The following is a 25,931-nucleotide window of genomic DNA, read 5'->3' as shown; positions in this document are numbered from 1 at the left end:
ACATAGAAAGAGGGGTACTAAGGGCTAACAGTACACTCTCTGTCAGTACTCTATATCACCAGTTGGGAGGTGCCACCTCAGATGAGTCTGATCGACTCTGCAAGATGTGGGAAAGAGAGCTGGGTGTTGAAGTTTCTTCAGAGGCATGGGAGGATATTTGGGAGAATGCAAGGAAGATATCAATTTGCAATAGGACCCATGCTTTACAGTTGAAGTTTACAGCATGTACCAAGTGCAAGGTCTGTACACGTACTCTTAGCCATGGTCTTTGGTCTTGTGACAGGCTTCAAACATATTGGAGCGCTATGGTGGGTGCAATGGAGAGGATTTTAGGTGGAGGGGTGGAGAAGGACCCTATTTCTCTCCTTTTTGGGCCTACCCATTGTATTTCCTGCAGACTCGCATAAGGAAAAACTTTTCAATATTCTTACATTCTGTGCAAGGAAGAATAGCTTGCTAGGTTAGATATCAGAAAATCCCCAGGCCTGTCGGGTTGGCGGAAGATTGTTATGGAGCATATTTCCCTGGATTTTCTCACAAATATGGTACACCACCAAACTGAGAATTTTTACAAGACATGGCAACCCTTTTTGAAATACCTGGACACAGATTTATCTGCCAAACTAACAAGGGCTTTTATATAGCTGTAACGATTGTAGTATCCAGGGAGGAGGAACTGTGAATGTATGAGTGTTTTGTTTAGCTGGGCTGAGTTATTACTATTTATTTGTTTGTTGTTAGGTATTTATTTATTTAGTTAAATAGCTAGTTTAGGTTTTTTTTAAATTTTATACTTCTCTATATATGTTTATACATTCGTATAGGAGGGTGGGTTGGGGAATTTTTTTCATTATTTGGGTTTAGTTTTGTACTATTTTTGTCCTGTTTTGAATTGCATTTTGTTGTAATATTTAAAAATCTATTTTTTTTCTTAATAAAAATATATCATAAAATAAAAGTGTCTTATACTGGAAAATAAAACTGACGATACAGACTTATCATATTTCTATTGTCACAGAAGTTCCACAGTACTGAAAGTTGCTCGAGATAGGAAGTTATATTACTTTATTTACCTTAACAATGAAAATGCAAACATTTACAGCCCAGAGCTTCCTCAAGGTTCTACCAAGTGGTCACAACTTCAACAGACAGTGCAACTAGGATTTCAGTCAAAGCTTCAGCAACCAATCAGAAGAACCAAAGAGGTACCAAGCAAACAACTTCAACGTCAGTGCAGTATTAAGAACTGGTGGTTGTCACTGGGAAATGGCATAGCTCAGTGCTTGCTAATACTAAATCAAAAGGAATTACTGAAGGTTACAATAGAGATGACCATTCAGCCCGTTAAGACTCCGTACAGGCTCGCCGTATTCACCCATTTGGTGCCACTCCCACTTTTCCCCCAAACCACTGCAAATCTTCCCTCTTCAGAAAGTCATGACTGAATTTACCTTAAGCATGCTCACAGGTGGTGCACTCCAGCTAAAACTAGATTCATACTTGATTCAAAGAGTAAGTGTATTAGGAACACTACAATTTGTTGGGAGTAGAATGATGATGCTGAAGAATGGTGTTTAAAGTGGGGTACTAAAGAAATAAGACATTACCCTATTATAATTTCTAGACAGAACAGATGCAGCTTGAAGCATGTCCACAACTTGACTTTGTCCACCAATGAGTTTTGGGCCCTTGAATCACATGATGGCTCCTTTAGAAGTGCCAGAGAGAGCAGCCTAAATCTCACACCTACCTTTCTACATGGAAGTGACAACAATACAATGGCCAACAATAAAATGAAGCTTCCAGGAATGTTTACGTAATTTCTTTACAGGGTATGGTGCTGGTCCCAAACAAGTCGAACAGCAGAATCTGTTCCTGTTGTTAAGTGATCGGATTTTGAAAGAGTATGTACCCATAGAAGTAACCTTCTCAGATAAACAACTAGCAGCATCACAGCGCACATGTAATTTTATGCACTGACCAGCTTCACCAAAGTACCAGGCTCCAAGACTTTCTCTGCCAGTCCCACACAGCCAAGGTATTCGAGCAAAGGCCCTGGGAGCTGAAGTCACTGCCACCAATGGTGGAACAATTAAAACCAAGGACATGTAAGAGGTCAGAATTCAATGATAGGAGGTATAGGAGGGTTTTTGGAGCCGCAAAAGATTATGCAGACGGGGAGGGGAGAAGCCATGGAAATACTTAAAACAGGAATGGGAATTTTAAAATCAAAAAGTTGTTTGACAGTGATATTCACTGTAATATTTATCCCTTTATGACAGAATACCAAAACTCTGCAGCATTCAAAAAACCTACACTAAAATGTACTGGGTCATGTCATAGTTCAGAAAGTGGTTGACAGATCGTTAGTGTGAAAGCCAGTCATAGAGATTTTTTTTTAAAAAACAAAGTGCGGAAAGTGGCCCTTTGGCTAATCAGTCATCAAGAACACATTTATTCTCATCCCATTTTCCAGTCTGAAATATATAGTTGATCTGAGGCACAGAGCACTGCCATCTCTCAATGGAAACATCACCCACTGATACTCATAAATCATCACAATCTGATCAAAAACTACATCTTAATTCATCCCTTCATTGTTTGCAAAGAAAGTTCTTATCTTGAAGACAGTCAATGCATTTCATGATCATTTTTATTCATCTGAATGCCAAAAAATTGATATGAAATGCTTTTGTAATAAGATTCAAAAAGTAATGAATGCCCCCCTTTCCAAATTCAGTTCTCAGTCAAAGGAAAAGGCATCAGGAGATAATGTAGAGTATAACTGAGCAAGTCTATTTAGTAGAGAAAACCAAGTTGTGTACATCTGTCAGTATGGCTTATTGAAAGGGTGAGGAATTAGGATTTCACACCACGTGGAATCTAATAAACAAAGTAACTGGCAAACCACCATCTTCTGTTAGGAGCTCAACCGCTTTTCCGGCTTTGGAACGCATTTCAGAATTGCTGCTCTCCACAATGCTGGGGCAAGTAGAAGGCTTAAGGTAGTTACACTAAGGATGAGGAGGTAGACCTGCAGAAAGAACGAGTATTATCTTAGATTCTGTGGCACAACACACCAGAAATGCATTGTGGAATACATCAAGTTGTAATGTTAACGGATGCTGAGCAATTACAAAGCGCCCTCACCTCTCGGGAGACAATCCCCGACTTACGAGCCCGACTACTCAGAACAAAGGAAAACTCACTGACTTGGGCTAACCCAGCAGAAACTATCCATCTGATGTACTTGCTGTTCCTTGGTAGGATCACAGAGAGGACAAGGACTGCCAGGATAAACTATAAGAGGAAAAAATTGCTCATTTTGTTACTCTCATTTCTTGACAATAATGTACATTCAGGAACATTCAATGAATGGCAGAGATTTCCAAAACTTATATCCCGACAATATCTATAGGCACAGAGGAGAATTTGTTTTATTTTAGTAACTTGGACAAGTGGAATTTATGGATTGGCAGTCAAATTACCACCTTGAAATCCCATTCAATTTTGATCATGCAGTGATATTACTCTGCGTGCAGTACAGTTAGTGTCAATGATTTGATTCAGTTGCCAAAATGGTCAAATTATCACTATGTATTACTGTTACCCAAAACAAGAGGTCACCATCAGATTCCTTCAATAAACTAAATTATAAACAAACCTTATCTTTTAAACAACAGCAAAACTGATTAACAACCAAGTATATTCTGGAACTAAACCATACTCTCTTATTTGCAAACAAACATTCACACGACAAACAATACAACTCAGATGATAATTTTTTAAAATAAAATTGAAAACTACTCAAAGAATAAAAATGGAATGATTTCTCACAGTTCTCCAAAACTTCTGTCAATGAATCATTATAAATGACTCTAAGTACTTCAGCCCAGACAGAGAAACTGTGCAGCTTGTTCTGCTTTCAGGCTTCCTCTTGGAAAAACTAAGAGTGGGAAATAGTTGGTCACTGAACACCATGATCTTCATTCGTCTAAATAAGGTCTCCAGGAAGGCTCTAGGAGAAAGTGAGGACTGCAGATCAGAGCTGAAAATGTGTTGCTGGCAAGGTGGAGCAGGTCAGGCAGCATCCAAGGAGCAAGGGAATCGATGAAGGGCTCATGCCCGAAGCGTCGATTCTCCTGCTCCTTGGATGCTGCCTGACCTGCTGCGCCTTTCCAGCAACACATTTTCAGCTCTAGGAAAGCTCAGCAAGTTTGGCAGCTTGTGTGGGGACAGATGCTGTCAAACCTGCTGAGTTTCTCCAACAGTTTCTATTTTTTTTATTTCAGATCTCCAGCATCCACATTCCTTTGTTTTTATTCCAAAACCGTGTTCCTAAGCAACCTTTAGCACACATAGGCCCCACCTTTTCCAAACCAAATTTATCCAGCAATTAAAGCCGTAAAGCTCATCTCTCATAAAAGCTTTGCTTGTGTATTTCCAGTTTTTTGACTTTTCAGCAATGAGCAAGTCACAGCTCATTTTACTTCTAAATCATTTTTAATAGATACTTTTATTAAATTTTTCTTTCTTTACAACATCATTTACAACAGACAATAAATTACAACACCAGCAGACTTTATTCTATATACATATGACAACAAAAATTAAAAAAAAACAACACCAACAACAATACAACCAAAACACTACTATACCCATGTGCAAAATAGACAAATCAGTAAAGGTAGTTAATGAACAAATAAACAACACAGCCCAGCACAACAAAACATTAGCTCTTGACCTCCAAGATTACCAAGTGTTACACACAAAATATTCAGAATTCTTCCTTCAACGATATCAAGTATGCTAAATCAGAGCGCCATGGCTACACGAAAGCCCGAGTTAAAATGGCAGATAAACCTGCATCCAAGTACTCCAGAAAGGGCACCCATAGCCTGTAAACATTTTCTGCTTTCCGGTGCAACATATTCGTAAGAAGGTCCAGTGGGATGTGTTCCATAATAAGTCTATGCCAACCCGACAGGCCCAGGGTGGTTACAGAAACCCAACATGTTAAAATATTTTTCCTAGCACAGAAAGTGAGGATATTAAAAAGATTTTTCCCGTGAGCATCCAAAGAGGGGATACTGGGTAGGCCCAGGAGGAGATGGATAGGGTCCATCTTAACCTTGGCTCCCAAGACCCTCTTAATAACCCCTGCCACAGAAGTCCAATTCAAATTCCTGTAGCAAGACCATAAACAATAAGAGTACCGATGTTTATTGTACACTTCGGATGTAGGGGGATGATCACACCTTAAAACTTTGAGACACTACCTGGGGTCAGATGGACCCTGTGCAGAATCTTTAGAAGTGTGGCATTGGTCCTATTACAAATCGATCTTCCTTGCATTCTCACAAAAGACCTCCATGTTTTCATAGAGATTCCTGAACCCCTAATTCCATCTCCTGAATCCTGCAAAGCCATTCGACATCTTCTGAAGGATCACTTCCCCCCCTCCCCCCAGCATATGATAAACCATACTAATAGAGAGAGCACTTTTAACATAATCTTCTCCATAATAGATCTGCAGGGGTTGGTTAAGAGCATGGTCCCTTTCTGAACAAAATCACTGACCTGAAAAAGTGGAAAAGGTCTTTGCCAGCTAGACCATATTTACGGATTATTTGGTCAAAGGAGATTATTTCACCTTCAAATAAGCTGCCCAAACAGGGGCTTTCCCTAGCTGCCCAAAGCTTAAATCCAGGATCCCTTACCCCCTGTTGAAAACCCAGCATACCCACTATGGGATAAGAAATAACATTTTGGACATATTACTCTCCCTCTGCTGCATTATCCTCCATACCTCAACAGTATTAATAACAATCGGACTTCAGCAATTTTCCACAACCATTTTCATTTTATCCAAGAAAAAATAATACTGAGAAGGGAACATTTTGTCTGGGAGCCTCAATATCTAACCACATTGATGCCAGATCTTTACAGGCCCAATCACTAACAAATGATAGAAGAGAACCTAACTGATATTGAGTCACTAGTGATTAGAATGGATGGCCTTGAGGTATGTAGGGAAGAGGTCTGGGGAATACTGGAAAGGATGAAAATAGATAAGTCCCCTCAGCCTGATGGCATTTATCCTAGGATCCTCTGGGAAGCTAGGGAGGAGATAGCGGAGCCATTGGCCTTGATTTTTATGTTGTCGTTGTCTATGGGAATAGTGCCAGAAGACTGGAGGATAGCGAATGTGGTCCCCTTGTTCAAGACGGGGAGTAGGGATAGCCCTAGTAACTATAGGCCAGTGAGTCTCACTTCTGTTGTGGGCAAAGTCTTAGAGAGAATTGTAAGGGATAGGATTTATGAACATCTGGATAGGAATAATGTGATCAAGGATAGTCAGCATGGTTTTGTGAAGGGCAGGTCGTGCCTCACAAACCTTATTGAGTTCTTTGAGAAGGTGACCAAGGAAGTGGACGAGGGTAAAGCAGTAGATGTGGTGTATATGGATTTTAGCAAGGCGTTCGATAAGGTACCCCATGGTAGGCTAATGCAAAAACTACGGAGGTATGGCATTGAGAGTGAATTAGAGGTTTGGATTAGGAATTGGCTGGCTGGAAGGAGACAGAGGGTAGTAGTTGATGGTAAAGGTTCATCTTGGAGTGCAGTTACTAGCGGTGTTCTGCAAGGATCTGTTTTGGGACCATTACTGTTTGCCATTTTTATAAATGACCTAGAGGAGGGGCTTGAAGGCTGGGTGAGCAAGTTTGCGGATGACACGAAAGTCGGTGGAGTTGTGGACAGCGAAGAAGGATGTGGCAGGTTACAGCGGGATATAGATAAGTTGCAGAGATGGGCAGAAAGGTGGCAAATGGAGTTCAATGTAGCTAAGTGTGAAGTCATTCACTTTGGTAGGAGTAACAAGAGGATGGATTACTGGGCTAATGGTAGGCTACTTGGTAGTGTGGATGAGCAGAGGGATCTTGGTGTTCATGTACACAGATCTCTGAAAGTTGCCACCCAGGTAAATAGTGCCGTGAAGAAGGCATATGGCGTACTGGGTTTTATTGGTAGAGGAATTGAGATCCGGAGTCCTGAGGTCATGTTGCAGTTGTATAAGACTCTGGTGCGGCCTCATCTGGAGTATTGTGTGCAGTTTTGGTCGCCATATTATAGGAAGGATGTGGAGGCATTGGAACGAGTGCAGAGGAGGTTTACCAGGATGTTGCCTGGCATGGTAGGAAGATCGTATGAGGAAAGGCTGAGGCACTTGGGGCTGTTCTCATTGGAGAAAAGAAGGTTTAGGGGAGATTTGATAGAGGTGTACAAGATGATTAGGGGTTTAGATAGGGTTGACAGTGAGAACCTTTTTCCGCTAATGGAGTCAGCTGTTACTAGGGGACACAGCTTTAAATTATGGGGTGGTAGGTATAGGTCAGATGTTAGGGGTAGATTATTTACTCAGCGGGTTGAGAGTTCATGGAATGCCCTGCCAGTAGCAGTGGTGGACTCTCCCTCTTTATGGTCATTTTAGCGGGCATTGGATAAGCATATGGAGGTTATTGGGCTAGTGTAGGTTAGGTAGGCTTCGGTCGGCGCAACATCGAGGGCCGAAGGGCCTGCACTGTGCTGTATTTTTCTATGTTCTATGATATCTCCTAGTATCCAGGAGATCCACCCCCCCAGTCCATGAGATAACTGTAATTTAAACAAAATGGTAACAGGCCACCCATGGCGCCAAATAAAAGAGCTAAACCATCCATTAAGTCTCTGGTACATTTTGCTTTGGGAAAATCAAAGGAAGCTTTCATATAGGATAGAGAAAATGGGTGAGAACATTCATTTTGATAAGAGATACCCAGCCTAACCAGAATATTGGAAGTGCTAAACCATTGCTGAAAATCTTGCTTAATCCTGTCAAGCAAGTGAGAAAAACTGGCCTTAAACAGTCAAAGGCAGGAGTAATAAAGATGCCTAAATCAGAAAAACCCTCCTGGGACCATTGTACGGGAACTGTAGTTCACCCTCCACCTCAGACATTCTCTTAAGACACCCCACAGGCATAGCCTCCGATTTAAAGAAATTGACCTTGTAGCCCGAAAAGGAGCCAAATAAGTTGATGCACTGTAGAAGGTGTGATATAGAAACCTGTGGATTTGATGAAGAAAAAACAGATCATCTGCATACAATAAAGTCTTATGCAACTTAGATCCTACTTTTGGGGCAGCTATATTAGGGTCCCTACAAGCCTCTGCCAGCAGCTCCATCACCAACATGAAAAGTAGTGGCAAAAGGGGACAACTTTGCCAACTGCCACTACAAATATCAAAATTGCTAGGCCTCACACCATTGGTGAGAATCACTGCCAGAGGATCAGCATAAAGGACCTTCACCCACTTAATAAAAACCTCTCCCAGTCCAAATCGCTCAAGGACAGAAGAGAGGTATGGCCACTCAACCCAATCAAATGCTTTATCAGCGTCTAAGACTAATCCCTGAACCAAATGCTGCTGACAAGCTTGAATCATATTCAGCAATCTCCTGATGTTATTGGAGGATCGATGGCCTTTTATAAAACCAGTCTGATCATCCCGAACAGTGGAAGGCCGCACAGTTTCCAATCTTAGCGCAAGAGCCTTGGACAAAATTTTAAAATCAGAGTTCAAAAGTGAGATGGCCCTTTGAGGGGCACATTCCTCTGGAGTTTTCCCCTTCTTAAGACGGGGAGAAATATTAGTCTCTCTCAGGGATGGTGGGAGACCATCATGGCTGAATGAATCATTATACATGTCCAAAGTTGGTCCCATCAATATACTTATAAATTCCTTCTAAAACTCACTGGGGAGACTGTCAGGGCCAGGCACCTTCCCATTCTGCATCACTTTGACAGCCTCCTGCACTTCCTGTGCTGTTAAACGGGTGTTAGAAAAGACACTTGTTCAGGAGTGAAACTTGGAAGATCCAAGTTCTTAAAGACAGACTCCATTTTAGCCCATCCATCCACACTAGAGCTTTGGAGGAAGAGGGGTGACCTTATAGAGGTTTACAAAATTATGAGGGGCATAGATGGGAAAAGATTTTGTCTATTTATCCTTGGGGACGGGGAGTCCAGAACTAGAGGGCATAGGTTTAGGGTGAGAGGGGAAAGATATAAAAGAGACCTAAGGGGCAACTTTTTCACGCAGAGGGTGGTACGTGTATGGAATGAGCTGCTAGAGGAAGTGGTGGAGGCTGGTACAATTGTAACATTTAAGAGGCATTTGGATGGGTATACGAATAGGAAGGGTTTGGAGGGATATGGGCCGGGTGCTGGCAGGTGGGACTAGATTGGGTTGGGATATCTGGTCGGCATGGACAGGTTGGACCGAAGGTTCTGTTTCCGTGCTGTGCATCTCTATGACTATGCTCAGACTGGTAGAATTTCTGAAATGCTGCATTGATCACTTCAGAGTCACAAGTGACCATCCTATTCCCATCCCCGATTGGAGCAATGGACTGAGGGGGAGGAGATTCTTTCTAGCAAGATACACTAGGTACCTACCTGGCTTGTCATCATGTTCAAACAGTAGCTGTTTAGCAAAGGAGAGTTTCTTCCTTGCTGTCTGTGTAAGCACAGAGTTCAAAGTGGACCGAAGAGCCATAACCTGCTGCAACTTAACTAAAGATGGTTAATCAAAATTCACCTTCTTAGCTGTCTTTAACTGCGCCTCAAGCGGGCGTTGATGTTCCCCTTTCTGTCATTTCTGATTAGCACAGTAAGAAATGATTATCCCCCTGGTATAAGCCTTAGCCATCTTCCAAATACTGACCATGTCAGAGTTGATGGATAAAAATACCTTAAATTTGTTAATAAATTATCCTATGAACCTACTATCCCTAAGAATAAAGGGATTCATTCGCCAACGTCGAGAGTCTACCACACTGCCCTTAACCTCACTCTCTAAATAAACCGCAGCATGATCCGAGGTAGTGATATTTCCAGTTACACAGGATGTTACCAAATCCAGGGGTTAGGAAAAAAGATTCAATCCTGATCGGAAATTTGTGCAAGTTAGAAAAGAACGTAAAGACACCTCCAAACATCCACCAATCCAAATTCTGTACTAAGTCTATCAGCTGTTAAGACTGTGAAGAATGTGTTGAGGGGCCTCTCGGTATTTTATCCACCGCAGGGTCCATAAGGCAATTAAAGTCTCCCCAATAATAAGCTGCCACAGTGTAAGAGCCATCAGCTTAGAGAGTGCGTCTGTCAAATCTTAGAGAGTGCGCCGGGGGACAATACACATTCAGGATGCCATCCTCTTCTCCATATAATGATACCTTAATGACAAACTGGGGATCCAAGATGGCGGCAACCCAGCAAGTCTGAGTCTACAGTGCTCCTCTCAAGACTTGGGCAAAGTGGGTCACCCACCCCCACCACACTCACCAAATCATTTAAAATAGTTGTTTAATGTAATTAGTTGTTTAGTATTGAATTTAAACAATTTAATCCCCAGTAAAAATGACTAGGGGGAAAGGAGCCCGCAGTTCTCATCAGGCAGGAACCCCTCCCCCACCTTCTCCAGCTGCAGCAGAGGCGTCCGCAGCCGCCCTGGGGGACTTACTTACGGTGGCGAGCCTCGCGGAAATAATCTCCAAACTGGATGCGAAGATCGACGCTTTTATTGAAGAATCCCGAAATCGATGGGACTCACACTCAGCCATGCTGCAAAAGCACGACCGAAACATTAAGGAAATCGAGTGCCGGGTCGGAGGGGCGGAGCTAAAGGCCGCGACCTCCGAAACTACGGCACAATCGGCCGTGGGTTGGGTCCGGACTCTCGAACAGAGAGTCTGGACCTTAGAGAATCACATTGACGACCTCGATTCTCGAGGTCGTTGAAAAAATATTCATTTGCTGGGCCTTCCCGAACGTGAAGAGGAAGGCCAGCTTACAAGGTTCCTTGAACAGTGGCTTCCACAGCTGTTAAATCTGCATGCTGGATCAGGCCAGGTAAAGGTGGAATGGGCCTACCAGGTTGTAATACGCAGGCCCGGCTCAAACCAGCGCCCCTGCCCGGTCCTGTTCTGGCTGCAGAGCAATAAGGAGAGGCAGATACTCCTAGAAGCCTCTAGAAATCTTGGAAAAGATCCCCAAGCCCTTGGAAAAGATCCCCAAGCCATGATCTATAAAGGATGCAAGATCATGTTTTTCCAGGAATTTTCCCCAGCTCTGGTCCAAAAGAGGAAAGCATTCAATGAGGCGAAGAAGTGTTTAAGGGACTTAAATACTCAGTATTCCTTACGCTACCCAGCGACATTACGCTTTAACCATGAAGGATCAGTGTATAACCTCGGATCGCCGGAAAAGGCTAAGGAATTTTTGGACTCTCTTAGATGAATTGTAAGAGATAATGGATGTTGGTTTGCCTTTCCCCCTACTCTGGTTTATATGCCCCTGCTTTTTTTTTTACCTTACTGTTTAATATTATCTTGGGGGGGTGGGGAGAGGGATTTATTTATTTGTTCTCTACTTAACGATTTTCTCCCCCCCCTTGGTTTTTTTTTATTATTCTATATAGGCCGGGGGGTCTAGTTTATGTTGGTGGGGGGAGGTGGTTACCTTATTCTATTTTACCTCTGTCTTTAGGAGCGGAGTTGTTTTCCCTTGTTATTTTGTATTACTATATTTAATTATTATTTGTTGAGGTTGTAATTTTATAGTTATATAGTTTTATACATGGTATTAACATTACCAAATATATCCAGGTGTGTGTGTGTGTGTGTGTGTGTGTGTGTGTGTGGGGGGGGGGGGGGTGCTCACTGTTAACTCTAGCTCTGTATTATATTTGAATTTTCCTCATCCTATTGAGGAGCACCTGGGTCAACAGTGGGGTACTGGTTGGGAGAGGATACAATGGACCTTTGGAAAGTAAGCGATACCCTCTGGGAACAAGGGGGAAAATCTCCATTTAAATACTTTTTTAAAATTTAGAAATAGTTTTTTATTATACTGTTGTGAGTGTATTAGAGAGCCTTTATTTTTGTGAATTTTATATGCTCCATGCTCGGGTTGTTCAGGATAGAGTTTCCCCTCCCGAGGGTTCTCGGATTTGCACGGACGATTATGGTTGATCAGTCGGTTAAGTGGTGCACCTGGAATGTCAAGGGGAGTAATTCGCCAGTCAAAAGGAAGAAAATATTATCAAATCTCAAGAAAGAAAGGGTTGATATAGTTCTCCTACAGGAGACACAATTGTTGGATAAAGAACACTTGAAATTACGACAGGGTGGATTTGATCAGGCCTTTTTTCTTCTTTTAGCTCAAAAAGCAGGGGAGTTGTTATTCTTATTCGGAAGAATTTCCCTTTCAAAATCCTAAATCAGATAAAAGATGAATCTGGACGATATATTCTGATTAAAGCCCTTATAAATAGAGAGGAATATGGGATCTTAAATTTGTATTGCCCCCCTGGCACATCCTTTTAAATTTATAACGGAAGCCTTCTCAAAATTGATGGCTCTTGGTGCCTGTCATACAATTATAGGGGGAGACTTTAATTGTATTATGGATCCGGAAATAGATAGGATCCCAAGAGTGCTGCCGGAGTATCTCCCAGATCTAGACAATTGGTGGATTTGAACAAAGAATTAGGATTAGCAGATGTATGGAGATGTCTTCATCCACAGTGCAGAGATTTTTCTTTTTACTCTAATCCACATAAATGTCATACCAGAATTGATATGTTTTTTGCCCCCTCGATTTTTTTAAATTCCATATCATCCTGTAAAATAGGTAGGATATCAATTTCCGATCACACTGCTGTATATATGGAAATCAAGGCGAGGAACAATGGGACATCCCCTCAGCATTGGCGTATGGACCCCTTCCTGATGAAAGATAGTAAATTTGTAAAGTACTTCTCTCAAAAATTTAAAACTTTTTTAGAAATTAATTTAGGTACACCTAGCAACCCATCAATGATGTGGGAGACCATCAAAGCTTACGCACAAGGTTTAATCATCTCCTACTCAGTGACCCAGAAAAAATTAAAGGGAGAACAACAGCGTCTGCTTGAAGCCCGCTTAAAAGCAGCTGAAACAGCATACGCTGATAGACCTTCTATTATTAAACTGCAAAGGATTACGGCCCTTAGGACAGCTCTAAACACTACGCTTACCCAAACAGCTAAGAGGGAAATATTATTTGCAAAACAAAGATTATACGAATGTGGCGACAAACCGGGTAGATACTTAGCAGTTCTTGCAAAGAAAAAAAGGCCCCTCAAACTATCACGTCTATCAAGGAAAGCATGGGTATTTTGACTCATGATCATAAAAGGATTAACGCAATCTTTAGAAAATTTTATTCCAAGTTATATAAATCGCAGGATTGTGAAGACAGGACTAGGAGGATGCAATCATTTTTTAAAAAATTTGACCTTTCTGGACCTAACTCCGGAACAGGTATCGGTCTTAAATGCTCCCTTAACAGTCTAAGAAATACTTGACGCAATCAGGCAACTTCAGAGTGGTAAGGCACCTGGCCCAGATGGCTTTCAAGCTGAATTCTATAAAGAATTTACAGAAATATTGGCTGGCCCACTTATGGACATGTATAACTATTCATACAGTCAGGGCTGTCTCCCGCCTTCATTGAAAGAGGCAAATATCTCTCTTATCCTTAAAAGAGGAAAAGACCCAAAAGATTGCGTGTCATACAGACTAATATCCTTGCTAAATGTAGATTTTAAAATCCTTTCTAAAACGTTAGCATTGAGACTAGAAAGGGTATTGCCACATATCATAAAGGTGGATCAGACAGGGTTTATTAAGGGCCGTAGATCATCCAATAACATTAGAAGGGTTTTGAATATGATTCAAGCCTGCCATCAAGGAAAGATACCAGGAGTGGTAGTCCCATTAGATGCAGAAAAGGCATTCGATAGGGTTGCATGGTCATATTTGTTTTACACATTGGAAAGGTTTGGCGTTGGAAAGGTGTTTACCAAATGGGTCTCAACATTGTATCGTGATCCAAAAGCAGTTGTGGTTACCAATGGATTAGGTTCGGATAGCTTCAGTGTGGATAGGGGCTGCCGTCAGGGATGTCCTCTCTCGCCATTGTTATTTACGCTAATAATTGAACCACTAGCAGAAGCTATATGGGCTGATCCGAATATAACGGCCCCGAGGATTGGTACAAATAAGCATAAAATTCCCCTTTATGCAGATGATGTTCTCCTATTCCTCAGTAATCCTCTGATGTCCGTGCCTTGCTTAATCCAAGTTATTAATACATTTAGTGCGTTCTCAGGCTATAAAATTAATTTCTCAAAATCGGAGGCTATGTCAATGGGTGGCCTTGCTATGATACCCCACTTAGTGGATGGATCCCACTTTCCCTTTCGATGGTCCCTGGAGGGTTTCTTATATTTAGGCATTTTTACTACTCCAGTATTTGGTCAGTTGTATAAGGCGAACTTTGTGCATTTACTGGAAAGGATAAGGCAGGACCTCCAGCGATGGGGAGACCTTCCAATTTCCTGGTTGGGTAGAATAGCACTAATTAAAATGAATGCTCTGCCCCGTCTCCTATATCCTATGAGAATGCTCCCGGTGATGCTGCCGAGACTGGCACTACGTAAATTATATGGCTGGTCGAGTTCCTTTATCTGGAATCATTGACGGCCCCTCATTAAGCTGAAGAAGCTACAGCTTCCACAGGCAAGGGGAGGATTGGACTTCCCAGACTTTAGGAAATATTAGTTAAGTTCCTATTAAGTTACATAGCTGATTGGGTCTTGTCTGATCCACAATCAATCTGGCTGGACATCGAAGCTTCTCAAGTAAAATGCCCACTTATTAACCTTTTATTTTCAGACAAGAGGAAAATCATTACGGATCACTGTAAAAACCCTATGATACTAAACACAATTAAAGCTTGGAATATAATGCGGCAAAATGAGGGTAATTTACATAAAACATCCCCCTATGCTCCGATAATGGGAGCATGGGGATTTCAACCGGGGTTTACAGATGCCACTTTTAAACTCTGGAGATCCAGGGGTATCTCCTGTTTAGGGGACCTATTTAAAGAAGGGGTCCTGATGTCTTTTGAACAGCTGCGTCAGAAATTCGGATTACCTAATGGAGACCTCTTTCGATACTTCCAAATTCGAGATTATGTACAGAAGACGACTACGTTATTAGAGAGTCTTTATAAATCAGATAGAGTGTAGAGTACTACGACCAATGGGGGTACCTTCTGTCAGTACTATTTATCATTTACTAGATGAAGTATCGGGAGATATGGACAATCTGCTTAAAAGATGGGATCAGGATTTGGGACTAGAAATCGCTATAGAAACGTGGAATGACATTTGGAAAAACGCCAGAAGAATCACCATCTGTAACAGAACCCAGGCTATCCAGCTGAAGATACTTCATACGGCCCATATAGCACCGCATCAATTGGCAAAATTTAAGGCAGGAACATCTCCAATGTGTCCCAAATGTAAAATAGAGGTGGGCACTCTTGTACATTGCCTATGGACTTGTCATAAGATCCATAGATACTGGACTAAAGTAGCAAGCACCCTGACTATTGTCCACATCCTTTCAGTTGTCCAATCCACTTTGTCATGTCCAAAAAATTTCACTTTTTCTGGGGAGTCAAAAGAATGCGTACATCCATCATACATAAAGCAAATCACTGCTGGGTACCTTAGGAAATACTGAATGCTAAAGTCTCTCAGTCTTCTCTTGGCTTCATCAAAAGGTCTTCCTTTTCCAGAGTACAGTTTTAGAGAAGTGCTGAAAGAACATAATTTTTTAACCTTGGTAGATTAAAGCCTGTGGATCTTTACCTTTTAATCTGGAGGCTTCCATAACTTTATCTTTATAGCTCGGGAGTCACACTAGGACCACACGAGGGTGCTGTTCTGAGCCAGACCTGCGCACAGCAACTCTATGGGCCTTTTCCACTTTAACCCAGTCGGACGCAACCTCCAGGCCCAGAAATCGAGGCAGCCAGTTTTCGAAGAAAACCTCCTTCCCCCTCCAGCAGCCCCACAACGCAGATGTCTCTATTGTGGAGGTCGTCGACCTGCTCCTGCAAGGTAAGTACCTGTTACTCCAGTATTCAAATTCTTTCTTTTGCAGAATCGATCTTAGTCTCAGAGATAGTGGTCCTCCTTTCAACTTCTTCTGCTCTTCGTCTTCGGCCGTCCAGATGCTCCTTGTGTTTCTGGGGCATGGCTGAGATCAGGTCCAGCCTGGTACAGAACTCCTCTTTGATCAGAACGCCTTGATCATCTCTTGCTGCTTTGGAAACTCTGCAGCCAGGGCCTGGTGACAGAATAACTCCGAGGGACTACAGGAAGGAGTTGCAGCTGCGGAAGCGGAGGTGTCAGATTCGGAGGCGAGTGTCCCGTGTATTAGGACTCCCTGGGGCAACCTTTAGTTGTGTTTCATTGAGAAAGCAAACTTTGTAAAAGAAATTGTACAGGATATACAGGCTCAGAAACTCTTTAAAGATGAAGTTATGATTTAAATGGGGAGGTGAGAGTGCTACTTTGCCTGAACTGAGATGCAGAGCTCAGCAAAGCAGTCCTCTCAGATCACCGCCATTTTGGATCCCCTTTAAACCATTTCAAGTAATCACATCCCCTTAAAAATCCCAAATAAACCCCTTTTAGTAAAGTGTCACATTCCAGCTCCTTGTGGTCCTTAAATACATATTCCTAACTCAAATTTCGATCCTGCTTTCCCTTATGGCAGGGACAGGATCACTAATATATGCCAACAATGCCTACCTGGCAACTTGTTGGTGAAAAGGTGTAGGAATTAGCAACAATTGACGATAGATCATACAGGTTTAAAGATGGCTAAAGACCAGAGAAACATGGATTGCATATGCACAAATCTTTGAAGGTGGCAAGGTAGGCCATGAAGCAGACAGGATCCTGAGCTTTACAGAGAGAAGCACAAAGTACGAAGAGCCAGCAAGTTGCACTAAATGTTTACCAAAGGTAAGTTCAGCCTAGGCTGGAGTATTGTGGCCAAGTGGAAAGCACCACCACTTAAGGATGGAAGTCAAATTCTAGGATAGAGTAGAGATTTGTTAGAATAGTACTAGGGTCATAGGACAGCAGAACAGACTGGAGAAACTCAGATTATTCTGCACAGGAACAGAGGGGAATTGATAGAGTACTCAAAAATCTGCAGAGTTCAGATATAATAAGTGTTTCTAACGATAAGAACAGTGTAGGGAGATGACAAAGAGCAGGACGAACTGGACAGTTCTTCAGAAGTGTACATATCTGATGGACTGGACAGTGCAGTACTATTCTCTGAATTGATCAGGCAGTTAGGTTGGAAGATAATACCACTGCTTTATCCACTTAAGACCATCAATTGCTGAAATTCTCTTTCCTGTTTACAGCCTCGAATCTTCCAATGCTCTCCCCAACCTCCCATCCTGTACTCTCCTTGAATAGGTCATTCTGCTATAATGCAGCAATTGTGTCCTTCTACATCCTCACGCTATAGAAAACCACTGAAGAAAATTGAACAGAAGATCGCTAATAGGAAATCGCTATATCCATTCAGTAGAAAGCTTGCGTTATCCAAACAGTGTCCACAATTCATTAATCACATTACAGCCAAAACACTTGCTATAGCGGAACAACCTGTAGATTTCACTTATATAAGTACAGCTTGCAATCTTGAGAGGAGATGACTCCTCCATATGATTACCTCCATAAAAAATTGTAACACCACAAGTTTGTGTCGATATTTTGTGCAGAACATTGCTGATTCATTGGGTCACACAATGCAGTATCTAGCTTCAAATCCAGGCTAGATGGTTGACTGTCTGAGCCCACATGAAGTGAGCTCTCTGTTCAAAAGTGAGACACAGCAGAAATATTGCCACACATGCACATAAAAGGAGAAGTTTCAAATCACAATACTAAAAAAACAAAATAATGCAAACACTGAAAATCTGAAGTAAATGTCAACTGCTGGTAAAACCCAGGTAATATCTGTGGAGAAAAGCAATTGCTGTTTCAGGTTAATGAGCATCCATCATAACAGTTCTGATGAATTCATTGACCTGAAATGTAACTGTTTTTCTCTCTACGGTTGCTTTCTGACCTGCTGGATATTTGCAGTATTCCCTTCATTGAATAGTTACAGACAAGCAGCTATCCAGACCTTTGTACCCAGGCTCACTCTACAAGAGCAATTCACCAAACCCCATTCCAGTACATGTTCCCCCCTTCCACAACCCCCCCACACCCGAAAGCCTTGCAAATTTTTCTTCTACCAATAATGAGCTAAATGTCTTTTGAAAAGCACAACTAAGTTTTCCTCCACCACACAGTGAACCAGGACATTCCAGATCACCTAAATAGTTGCAGCACAAAGATATTCCTCCTCATGCTGCAAGTGTCTCTTTAGCCAATTACCTTTACTCTGTGCCCTGTTTCCCAATCCTTCCGTCAATGAGAAAACTTTCTCCCTATCTACGCTATTCAGGACTTTTAAGAACTTCTATCAAATCTCCTCTCAACCTTCCCTTCTCCAAGGAGAACAGTTCACGATTATTCCAATCTATCTACATAACTAAAGTCCCTCTTCCCTGGAATCATTCTCATCATTACTTTTCTGCACTCTCTCTTATACTATTCACACCCCCCTCGGTGTGTGTTGCCTGAACTGGACCCATTGCTACAAAAAGGAGAAAGTGAGGACTGCAGATGCTGCAGATCAGAGCTGAAAAATGTGCTGCTGGAAAAGGGCTTATGCCCGAAACGTTGATTCTCCTGCTCCTTGGATGCTGCCTGACCTGCTGCACTTTTCCAGCAACACATTTTTCAGCCCGTTGCTACAAACTAATGTTTCATACGGGTTAACACCATAACTACCTTACTTTTGTACTCAATGTGTAAAAAGTGAGGTCTGCAGATGCTGGAGATCAGAGCCGAAAACGTGCTGTTGGCTAAAGCGCAGCAGGTCAGGCAGCATCCAAGGAGCAGGAGATTTGACGTTTTGTACTCAATGCTCCTGTTTGTAAAGCCCAGGTCTCCATACAATTTTAAAAAATAAATCACGCTTTCAAGCCACTACTGCTGCCTGCAATAATTTGTGCATATTTACACAGTCGTTCTGTTCCTGTAATCCCTTTAGAATTATACCCTTTATTTTATATGGTCTCTTCATGTTCTTCCCACTATTATTAATCACTTCACACTATGCTGCATTAAAGTTCAACTGTCAACCCATTCTATAAACCCATGTCCTTTTAAAGTTCACTAGCCTCCTCACAATTCACCATACTCCATATTTTGTTTAATTTGCATAGTTTGAGCCTGTACTCTGTACACAAGTTCTACATTCAGCCTCCAGACTGCAACAGAGAAAGTCTCTGTCTCTGCAGTGAAGTAACCAAAATCTGGAAGATGGCCAGCTATTCTCCCACCGTTTGCTATAAGCTGCTGCTTCTCAGCAGCGACTCAAAGTCTGAATAATTAATGCGTCAATTATGCCATATCTTTCGCAAAGAACTGAAAGAATCTGGATAGAAGGTGACTGGAGATCAGAAGGTCTTGGAAGAAGCAAAATGACCTCATCGAATCCTGTGGACTAGTAGTATCAAACTGCGTTTTTCTGGTTTTTTTCCCTCTACTCAGAACACCTTTGTTTTGTTTGTCTGTCTCTGCGTGTAGAGGACGAAGAGGGACTACAGCTTCAGTTGGGAGATAGAGTGAGGTCTGCAGATGCTGGGGATCAGAGTCGAGAGTCTGTTGCTGGAAAAGCACAGCACCGAGGAGCAGGAGAATCGACGTTTCAGGCAGAGCCCTTCATCAAGAATGAGGCTGGGAGACTCAGGGGGTGAAGTGATAAATGGGAGGTGGGGGGTGGCTGGGGAGAAGGTAGAGTGCAACAGTTGGTGAGGATAAAGGTGATAGGTCAGAGAGGAGCATGGAGCGGATAGGTGGGAGGGTAGATTGGCAGGTAGGACAGGTCATGAGGGCGGTGCTGAGCTGGGAGGATGGAACTGGAGTAAGGTGGGGGAAAGGGAAAATGAGGAAACTGGTGAAGTCCACATCGATGCCCTGGGGTTGAAGTGTTCTGAGGCGAAAGACGAGGCGATCTTCCTCCAGGTGTCGGGTGGTGAGGGAGCGGCGAAGGCGGCGGCCCAGGACTTCATTAAAACGTTCAGCCACAGGCAAGTGAGGTTGATTGGTGCGGGTGTCCCAGAGATGTTCTCTAAAGCACTCTGCGAGAAGGTGTCCAGTCTCCCCAATGTAGAGGAGACCGCATCAGGAGCAACGGATACATTAAATGATATGTGTGAAGGTGCAGGTGAAACTCTGATGGATGTCGAAGGTTTATTTAGGGCCTTGGATGGAGGTGTGGGTGCAAGGTTTGCAATCCCTGCGGTGGCAGGGGAAGGGCGGCTTATTAGGGGGCATGGACCTGGCCAGGTGGTTGTGGAGGGAACGGTCTTTGCGGAAAGCGGGTAGGGATTCAGTTAGTAGAGTTATAGGGTTGATAATTCATATTTGTGCTTGCCTTTGGTTAGAATGACTTATTTTAACAAATTGCAGTGCCTGGGAAGAACCAAAACCTCGTCAATGTTTCCTGCTAACATGAGTCTGTCAGACAGATACATTTAGGGACATTGAGTAACTTGCTTGAATTTGTGAATTTTGTGATGGCCCCAACAGTTGTGGGGCTCGAGTATCAGTGCACTTTCCAAAGTGAATCATGGCAAAACCAGGTATCCTAACATCATTTGTAGATCTGCCCCATAAACCCTCATCCAGTCTGAGAAACAACACTCACCACTCTTCTGCTTCCTGTTATTCAATCAACTTCTTTTACATTTATTTTTCTAATTATTCCATGAGCTTTAACTTTACTCAAATCTGTTAGGTGGTACTTTAACGTTTTTTGGAAGCCCACATCAAACAGCATTACCCTCATCAACACACCTTATCAAAAAGCTCAAGTGAACTAAACATAAGAAATAGGAGAAGTAAGCTATTTGATCTGTCAACCCTGCTTTGTCATTCAATAAAGTTTATGACTGTTGCGACTCGGACTTAAATACAATTTTTCTGTTTTCTCTTTTATAGACCAAAGAACTATCTCAGAACTGATTATATCTAACGGCCCAATCTTCCCTGCTGTCAGAGAAATTTATAAAAGTCAACAACTCGGAGAAGAAATTCTTCCTCATCTGAGTCTTAAATGGGAGACACAATTTTTAAACTACACCACACACACAGTTTTAAATTCTGCATCGGAGGAGGAATATCCTCTCACTATCTACTCTGTCAGTTCCCTCAGAATCTTATATTTTAATAATAGGACCTCACATTCTTCTAAATTCCAATGCATAGAGGCATAAATAGCTTTGTCCTACAATTCCATGCTTTTTTTAAAAAAAACCTTCATTTGTTCTGGAAACTGTTCATTAACAGTTTCCTGAAATTCTGATCTTAGACATTTTCCCATCACCACGGCCTCAAACTGACTGGGCTGTATTTGCTGGGATCTCATAAACCATTTTTGAACAAGGGTAATTCTCCAGTCCTCTGGTACCAATTCTAAGGAAGTTTACAAACTTAATGGTTGTGCCTTTGCAATTTCCATCCTTCTTTACTTCAAAAACAAACTTGAAAAAAAAAAGAGCTAAGTACTTTGGGCGCTAGAAGTCCAAACGAGAAGCTGGAAATACTCAGTGGGTCATTCCCACTCTGGAGAAACAGAAATCAGTCAGTCAACATTTCAGAACTATAGCGCCTTCCTTCCTCAAAAGTGACAGTAAGCACATTACCTTGGACACCACAACCGCCAGTGTAAGGCACATGAGGACTGTCAGCTCATAAAGCACAAATGTTGGGAAAACATGAAGACCTGTAAAGGGCAAAGGAATAATAATTACCATTCCTTAAAACACAGTAAATAGTAAAGTCAGCTCATATTAGGCTCCTGTTATCACGGAGACTCATTTGCCCATCATCTTATAGGGAGCAAAGGGATACAGATCCTTGGAAAATAGGCAACAGGTTTAGATAGGGGATCTGGATTGGTGCAGGCCTGGAAGGCCGAAGGGCCTGTTCCTATGCTGTAATGTTCTTTGTTCTTTATGAGCTAACAACTTCTATGTCCTTCGTAAGCAATCCACATTATCATTTGTGGATAGTTAACTACCTCACTGCTGACTCAGTGTGATCTGGACTGTGTTATTCTAATTTAAGTTATAAAATGTTATCCAGAAAATTACTAAAACCTGATTCACAAGGAAAACAAAGTTCCAAAAAGACAAGACAGGTCAATGCTTAACTGTATTTAAATGGCACTGGAGTACAAAAGTGAAGAAGTTATGCAAGCAAGGAAGCAAACCTTTGACCCCATCTGGAGCACTGTGCTCAGTTTTGGACAGTGAACTCCAGAACAGTTACACTGGACTTTGATAGGAAAAGTGCACTTTTTCACGACAACAATTTCAGACTTACAAAATGTAATTATAGGTACAAGTTGCATAAACTTGACGAGTTTAAATGGTGGAGGAGCAATTTCAAAAATATATCGAACTTGCCAATTATTGATATATGAACCTCTTGCCATTAGCTGAATACTGAAGGATGGATGGATCATGGTCCTGTCAAATGGCACCTACTCAACACTCAATGTAGGTTCCACAAGAAACACTCAGCTTCTGACCCACCAGGGTTTTGATTGAAGACATGGATGGTGGGCTAAATGATACAGGGTATAGAGATGTAACTACCTTGGTACCAATGCAACATTCTAAAGTCCAAAAAAAATCAAAAGTCAATAAGGGCCAAGGGATAACCTTTTTAACTGGTCAAATTGAACATGTGAAGAAACGGTGATCTGAGAGCAGGCCAGACTTCGCTGGAGAGACTCATCAGGGATGCATCTCCCACCACACCATTTTCAGCTGTTTCAACAATAACTTTCCCTTGGTCATAAAGAGGAACTGTTCACTGGGAAACACACCCAATAATGAGAAAGCTCGTGCTAGTTTATGACACCAAAGTTGGTGGCATAGTGAACAGCCAAGGTTATCTCAGTCTACAATAGGACCTAGATCAGGTCAATGGGTCAAGGAGTTGAGTTTAATTTCAATGTGAGGTGCTGCATTGGTAAGGCAGGTCAGGGTAGGACTAAGACACTTAATGATAGGGTCTGGGGAGCACTGCTGAACACAGAGAACTTGGGGTGCAGGTTCATAGCTCCTTAAAAGTGGAGTTGCAGGTAAACAGGGTAGTGAAGGTGTTTGGTATACTTTCCTTTATTGGACAATGTATTGAGTATAGGAGTTGGGAGGTCATTTTGCAGCTGGATAGGACATTGGTTAGAACAATTTTGGAATTCTACATTCAACTCTGGTCTCCCTGCTATAGGAAAAATGTTGTTAAACGTGAAAGGGTTCAGAAAAGATTTACAAGGATGTTGCTGGGGTTGGATGGCTTGATCCACGGGGAGAGGCTGAATAGGCTGGGGTGAATTGCCCTAGAGCTTGGGATGCTGAGGGGCGACCTTACAGATGCTCATAAAATCATGAGGGCACGAATTGGGTAAATAGCCACGAGGTAGGGGAGTTCAAAACTACGAGCCATAGATTTAAGGTGAGGAGGGGTAAGAGTTTAAAGGGATCGAAGGGAAAACTCTTTCTTGCAGAGGATGCTGTGTATATGGAATGAAATGCCAGAATAAGTGTTGTGGGTTGGTACAATTACAATATTTAAAACAAATCTGGATCTGTACATGAATAGGAAGGACTTAGAGGGATATAGGCCAAATGCTGGGAGATCAGACTAAATTAATTTAGTGTCTCCAGTCAGCATGGATGAATTGGACCAAAGGATCTCTTTCTGTGCGGAGCAACTCTGAATGTATAACAGAATCCAGTTTATAATGACTGGAAGAAGCTAATACTTGCATTTCTTAAGAGCTAGTTAAGGACCATCTTCAACAAGAAAAAAATCTACTTGCCTTCCTTCAATCTTCTACTTCACTGTAATGGCAGAATCAACACCAGAAACACGGATTATCAGTGACCATGGGAACAAGATAAAGTTTGGATACACGGCAAAGTATCTCTAACACTTACATGGTCCAAAGATGATGCCATACTCAACACTTGTTTGGATTTGATACAGCCACAATAGTGCTCAAACACTCAAAATAAATCAAGACAAAAGCACTTTATATAACTGACGTCTGTGCCATTGGGCTAATTATTCTAATTTGAAAGTACACCACTGTTACTACTTTGAAACTCCCGGCCTAACATAATTAAGCAATGCCATTGGCATACAGGGTAGAGTCGTTCAAGGAACAGTCCAATGTCACCTTCTCAATGCAACATGGGATGGACAAAAATATGACATTATAAGAGCGAAAAATGTGAACTTATTTTGGGAAAAAATTATTTTGCTGTAGACACTGATCCCAAGGAAGCAAATATTCAGGCTTAAGAAATCTAAGGCAAAGGTAAACCCAGTTCATGTTGTAGTCGTATTAATTTATAGTTTTATCTAAATGCCCAGCTTAATGGGAGTTAATATTTGTATCAATGAAGTTACTCTGGCTGATAAGAAATTTCCAAAATGCTGTCTTTATTGGGTCCACTTTTGTAAGGACTGGAACATTCCTTAAATTCCCATATAATTTATTTCCTCGAGATATAATGCATAAACCTTATTCGTACAAGAAACAATTCTCCAGCAGCTTCAAACTTTTAATTACCAATTGAAGTGAAGAAAATGATAGCCAGAAAATCCCGTATGGGCTCCATGCACAACATAACTTCCTCCGTAGCAACGTGGCCTTGTGATGAAATCAATGCCCCAGCCAAGAAACAACCCAGCTCCATGGAGACATCTAACATCTCAGTCGCCTGTGAAAACACAAAAATAAAATTAACAAACCATGAACACTGCAAAAAGATGATCTAAATACACATTAAAGTCAGTACTACAATCACAAATGATGAATAGAATAAAAATTGGAATCGCTGCACTGATGTAAACAACTCATACTCAAGGTAGTTATTCCCCCAGTATTTGTGTTGATGCTAAATAATTATTCATGTTATTCTGTTAAAGGCAACACTATTTTTATCTAATGAATCTCAACCGAGCATTTAACTTAATTCTTGACAGATTGGTATTAAAGGAGAAAGTGAGGACTGCAAATGCTGGAGATCAGAGCTGAAAATGTTCAGGAAAGTCCTGAAGAAGGGCTCATGTCCGAAACGTCGATTCTCCTGCTCCTTGGATGCTGCCTGACCTGCTGCGCTTTTCCAGCAACACATTTTCAGATTGGTATTAAATGCAACACCAAATATGACTGACAGATGAAGGACATTAATAGTCACGCTCTAGAAATGATCAGTTTGTGGAGTATGGATGCTGCTGATTATAGAAAAATGTATAATTTATTGACAAGAGTGCAGAATTTAATGTGTAAACAGGCATCATCTAGATGGGTGTACATTGCCATTTCTTTTGGCCAGAAGCTGCCTAGATGCGTGCCACTCCAATTGTTCAGACAATTCAATACCATTCAGGACAAAGCAGTCCACTTGATTGGTAATCTATACATCACCTTAAAAGTTCACAAATATACAAGACTCCTTCAACAGCACCTTCCACTCAGAAGAGAAGGACAACAGATACACGGGAATACCATCTCCTACAAGTAGCACAATCAGCAAGTTCTTCTCCATGCCATATTCTACCGTCACTTGGAGTGATATCACTGCTCCTTCATTGTTGCTGGATCAAAACCTGGAATTTCCTTCCTAACAGAACGTACACCACACTGACCTGCAGTGGTTTGAGAAGGCAACTTGCTTCCAAGATAATTAGGAATGGGCAACAACACCGAGCCAAAAATACCTACATCTCATGAAAAAAAATCAAGAACTCCTGAAATCC

General features: G+C 41.8%; 1 protein-coding gene across 3 annotated transcripts in view; it reads right to left on the bottom strand.

Annotated features, from left to right (window-relative positions):
• Positions 1-1,050: 1,050 nt before the first annotated feature.
• tmco3 (transmembrane and coiled-coil domains 3) overlaps positions 1,051-25,931 on the bottom strand; it is a 67,904-nt gene continuing 43,023 nt past the window's right edge. For all 3 annotated transcript variants that reach the window (XM_060833333.1, XM_060833335.1, XM_060833334.1), the window contains 4 exons: positions 24,739-24,889; positions 21,794-21,873; positions 3,151-3,300; positions 1,051-3,034 (listed from right to left, as the gene is read on the bottom strand). In XM_060833333.1, coding sequence (XP_060689316.1) covers positions 2,921-3,034; positions 3,151-3,300; positions 21,794-21,873; positions 24,739-24,889 — 495 coding nt within the window. In that variant the 3' untranslated portion in view covers positions 1,051-2,920. The remainder of the gene's footprint in view (positions 3,035-3,150; positions 3,301-21,793; positions 21,874-24,738; positions 24,890-25,931) is intronic.

Source organism: Hemiscyllium ocellatum, chromosome 12 (genome assembly GCF_020745735.1).
Source record: "Hemiscyllium ocellatum isolate sHemOce1 chromosome 12, sHemOce1.pat.X.cur, whole genome shotgun sequence".
NCBI lineage: Eukaryota > Metazoa > Chordata > Chondrichthyes > Orectolobiformes > Hemiscylliidae > Hemiscyllium > Hemiscyllium ocellatum.
This window is presented reverse-complemented; position numbering and strand designations above follow the sequence as displayed.